General features: G+C 29.6%; 1 protein-coding gene across 1 annotated transcript in view; it reads right to left on the reverse strand.

Moving 5' to 3' along the window:
• The window catches only part of LOC108694922 (integrin beta-PS-like), a 9,822-nt gene that overhangs the window by 3,409 nt on the left and 1,342 nt on the right, over positions 1-5,071 (reverse strand). The window contains exons 2-10 of the mRNA XM_018204616.1: positions 4,482-4,689; positions 3,377-3,605; positions 3,116-3,215; positions 2,717-2,887; positions 2,522-2,620; positions 2,264-2,428; positions 1,908-2,066; positions 1,691-1,822; positions 172-474 (exon numbers count right to left, since the gene is read on the reverse strand). Coding sequence (XP_018060105.1) covers positions 172-474; positions 1,691-1,822; positions 1,908-2,066; positions 2,264-2,428; positions 2,522-2,620; positions 2,717-2,887; positions 3,116-3,215; positions 3,377-3,605; positions 4,482-4,689 — 1,566 coding nt within the window. The remainder of the gene's footprint in view (positions 1-171; positions 475-1,690; positions 1,823-1,907; positions 2,067-2,263; positions 2,429-2,521; positions 2,621-2,716; positions 2,888-3,115; positions 3,216-3,376; positions 3,606-4,481; positions 4,690-5,071) is intronic.

Consider the following 5,071-nt stretch of genomic DNA (forward strand, 5'->3'; position numbering starts at 1 on the left):
TAATAAAATTAATTGACTATAAAAGAGAATCGTGTATAATATCTGTTAAATACTTTTTGCACGAAGATTATTAGGATTTCATTATCGATTACATTTAGAATATCCTTAGAATATCCTGCATATTTTGCGATTCGTTAATTATAATCATTTATTTTTAATTTTGGAACTTACCTGGCCACCACTGCGTTTGCAAGAGAAATTGTCGCATTCGCAATATTTTCCGTAAAACAGTTCTTGAGGATTGTTTGGTCGTTTATCACAATCGCAGACACCACATTTGCACGTGCCATGTCCACTGCAAATCTCGACGGTATGATTGTCGGGTTTGCAGTCGGTCATCGAGTTCAATTTGTCAGCACCGATGTCACTTCCCTCGCATTCGCATTGCTTCCCATAAAAACCGGAATTGCATGAACACACACCGCACACGGACGTGCCTTTACCCTTGCATTCTATTGCGTTCGGCTGATATCCCTGTATCACAAATAGTTTAAAATTTGATATAAAAAGTATTATAAAGCAATAAATATTATGCGAATTGATCACTCATATGAAAATATAAATAATTTTTTAATAGTATTTTTTAATTATTTATTTTTGAATATTATACACATAGAGTATCCATGTAGGATTTTGTTATTGGTCCGATTACTGGCCCACTAATGGGAATACTATGAGATGATAATTTCAGCCCGATAATGAATAACTATACTGGTCAAACGTGGTAAATGTGGTAAACAATGTTGGGTCATTAATGCTTGTCTTATCATACCAATAATGGTTTTAATGTCGTGATTATTCCAATTATTTTAAATGTTTTCCAACAAGAGACACAGATGCCACGGTGTAACATAGAATTATTTTATCTTTGTTTAACATTGTCAAATAAGAATAATTCACTGTGTTTACTGTCATCTATGATAAATGGTTTCTTCATTGTGATCTAATATAACCCCACATTGTTCGTCAATATTAATTTCACTGTTATTTTCTTCATTGCCATTTTTTTCAATATTATTAATACATTTACACTAATGTTAATTTTTAATGTTTTAATTTTCGAAACTTTTTTATCTATAATAATTTTTCGATTTATTAATAAGGACTCAATAACTATCACACGACAAATTAAGTATAACAGACAAAAAACTGAAATCAATGATACCCAGTCATATGCCAGATAGGGTATAAACCTAGAACAAGATACTAAATACCATCGACCAATAATTGGTTACCATATATTGAACCAAGCATTGGCGCTATTGAAAACGACTGACATTCCTATATGGAGTAGACCAACAGAGCATACAAGATAAATTGGATCATGAATCGAATCAAGCTTTGAAACAATTGTCCTTAATTTTTTTGTTTCAAACAAGATATTTTATTATGCTAATTTCGCGCGCTTTCTCTGCACTCTGGAACAATATATAGAGTGCGTTCTGAATATTCGCATCAAATGTATAAAGTGTTGTATATCCTTATCGAATGTTAAACAAGAATGCACAATCTCTATGCGCAAATTTGAAACGCACTTATAAGCAACAATTCTGTATATCTTAAAGCTTATATTAATTCAATTTGCCATGAGATCTAATTTGCTTCGATCTATACTCTAAGATAAATTTGAATTAATTAAAAAATTTTAAATACTATTTACAAGCTAGTTTTTCTATTTTAATGTATTTACCAAATGTTCAGGTTTCTCACAAGGACAATCGCATATAATCTCTAAATCGATAGTCAGACTCTCGTTCAAGCCTCTAGGTTTGATCTCCATAGTTTGATACCAATCCTTTGGATCTTTAGGACATTCTAGAACCTAATCAATTATGACGAATATATATAATGAACCATAATGAATTAGATTGCTAATTAATAAAAATATTTATAATTGATCTGCGCACCTTAAGCACAATTTCAAACTCAATTATATTGCCTACGCGAAGTCCTTCGCAGTCCTGACGTTCCAACAACTCTCCCGTTTTATTCAAACATCGGGAGAAATATTTAACGTCGATTATTTTCGGCGCTGTATCAATTAACGTCACTGAATCTACTAGTTTCTGTAAATTAACAACATTATAAATTATTATTATCACTCTTTTTTTTAGTTACTACGTATAATTAAATAAAATAAGTATTTTAAAATTATTCCTTATTATGATTATGATATAAACTAAAAGTAAACGTAGAAAGATTATTTTTTATAAATTGATAATTGTATATATTGATAATTATTATTTATAATAAATATAATCACCTCGTATTCACTGCTCACTAAGGCAACGACATTCTGTGAGTCATTTTCTAGAGTTCCGGTTGAAGATCCGCTAATACTACGACTTAATCGTTGATAAGTTGCATTTTTGTGATCAGGAACGGCAAAGATAATATTCATATTGTGCTCGCGCGCTTTTCTATTGAGCTAAACAAAAGATTTTATTAAACAATAATATGTATAAACGACTAAAATAATCCTCAAAGAAAGAAAATAAATGAATACTATATTTGTTCTTACCTGAGAAATTGACGGATAATCTTGTAGAAGAGAATAAGTGTAGAATCCATTCTTGTCCAAGTGACATTTGCAATCGTTGGGCTCTACTATTCCTGCAAGCTAAGAAATCGTTAAGCTTTTTCATCTCAAATCTCTCCCCGACTATAGTCGGTTTATTTCAGAATTGCATGATCTCGTTTTGCTTGATTCACGTACTTTTCCATCCCCAGCGATGTGGAAAATTGCGTCGGTCGAGAACACAATAAGATGACGTGCTTTTTGGCGCCAGCCGATTTCTTTGGTGCATACTATGACCTGCATCATCGCGTCGAGCCCGCCTTCGGGACCATCTAGATTACCCGATACTGGTGCCGCTTGTACCTGATCCTATTTGTTAAGATTACTTTTGTATTCAATAGATTATTTAAAAATAACTACAAAATTGTCAAGAATAATGTGCCAAAATAAAATTCTACAGGAAATAGGAGATGTATATATTACATCCTATCTTTTGAAAGAAATTGGAATATGTTTGTTACTTTTATTATCCTTAACCAATTAATAGAATTTGTTTTATGTGCCTCAGCACTCCAAATATACAATTGCGATAATTACCTCAAATAGAGCTACGTTTTCCGTAAGAGGCATTTGATTCTTATAATCATAAGGTGGTGCACATGGTCTTCCAGTTTTCAAAATACAGGGTGATTCCAATCTGATATAAAAATTCAAATTATAAAATTTCTTATCAATAAAATTTCATTCAACAATTATGATAACAATTTCAACGATTATTTAATTAGATTATTTATTTAAATTAAAATATATCTATTGTAATAAATAATACAATATAACAATATATTTAAGAATATTTACTTATCGGGTTGCGTGCTAGTCATTGGTAAAACAACCTTATCTACAAAGCTGCCAAAGCCAATGCGGAAATTTGATGTGAGCTTTTGCATGGCTTTGGCTAATTGTAGACCGAGTTTTGATAATTTGTTTCTATATGGTTCCATAGAGGCCGATAGATCCATAAGGTAATATAAATCTACAGGATAATCTTCCGCCTGACCATATTTCATAGTTACGCGATATTCTTCTCCTGTAAATAATTTATTCAGTTTCTTTGTTCTTGAATTATAAGTTATTTAAATTATGTATAATATTAGATAATTATATCAGAAATGTACAATATTATACTGAAAAATATAGTATTTATAATTATTGTATTACATACATTATGTGAGTATACAGAATGTTCCAGATATCCTTCCACTGACAATTTCTATGCAATATTCTTTTTTCGAAAATGTTGAAGCTGTAATAGTTTAAAAATGGGAAGTATTGACCAATCACTATTGTCCTTGCATTCGCCTTCTAAATATTGATATAATTGAAGTTGGAAGTAATATTGAAACTGGAATTGGAGATGAAACTGAAACTATTGCTAGAATTCTAAAAATTCTTTGCTGTAACTTTAGATTCAGCTTCAACTCCAATTTCTGTTTCACCTCCACAATTTCAACTCCAATTATATTTAAAAAGCAAGTCGATGTACAAGAGCAAGTCAATGAACATATCCATTATTAAATAATTTGCCATGCCTGAGTACGCCAATTTTCCGCAAATTGTTTGATCAACTTTAACGCTTCCCATTTAAAAATTATTATACATTTTCATATAAGAATTTTTTGTTTTTTTAGAATGTTCTACAATTCTACAAAATTTGTCTATGAAAAAAACATTCGCTAATTTTAGGAAAATCTGCATTATTTTATAAAATTTTATATATTTTTATATATTTTTTTTTTAAATAATAATAATTACTTTTTATTGTAATTCCTAAAAGAACTTTGTGTCTCAATAATGCAAATTATAAATTGATGTACATTTTTTATTTAACATTTGTTTATATATAAATATATTATTTCAAAATAGAAATCTAAAACATTAAATCTTAATAAAATCTTTCTCTCACCTGACCTGAGACGTAAACGTATCCTCTGAGGTTGAATTTGGACGGGATCTTTACCCTTGATTGAGGATAACTGTTGATTTTCCAGGATATCCATCGTATTCTCATGATTTATCACAGCTGATGATTGACACCAAAAATTGCCTTCTTTTAAATACGTTTGTTTGGACACGCAACGCAACAAAGGAGCACTTACATTTTGTGTAGATGCCTTGTAAAATCATAAACAAGAAATAATTTACCAAAATTATTATCCATTATAGCTTAAAAGTTATTGAAATTAATAATATGTTTAAATTAAAAAATTTTCTATACATTTATAATGTGCAACGAGAGATATCTAATAAAAATATTCACACTTTGTTAACGTTTATCATTAATTCTTATTTAAATAATTTGCCATGCCTGAGTACGCCAATTTTCCGCAAATTGTTTGATCAACTTTAACGCTTCCCATTTAAAAATTATTATACATTTTCATATAAGAATTTTTTGTTTTTTTAGAATGTTCTACAATTCTACAAAATTTGTCTATGAAAAAAACATTCGCTAATTTTAGGAAAATCTGCATTATTTTATAAAATTTTATATAT

This window comes from Atta colombica, unplaced genomic scaffold, assembly GCF_001594045.1.
Source record: "Atta colombica isolate Treedump-2 unplaced genomic scaffold, Acol1.0 scaffold126, whole genome shotgun sequence".
NCBI lineage: Eukaryota > Metazoa > Arthropoda > Insecta > Hymenoptera > Formicidae > Atta > Atta colombica.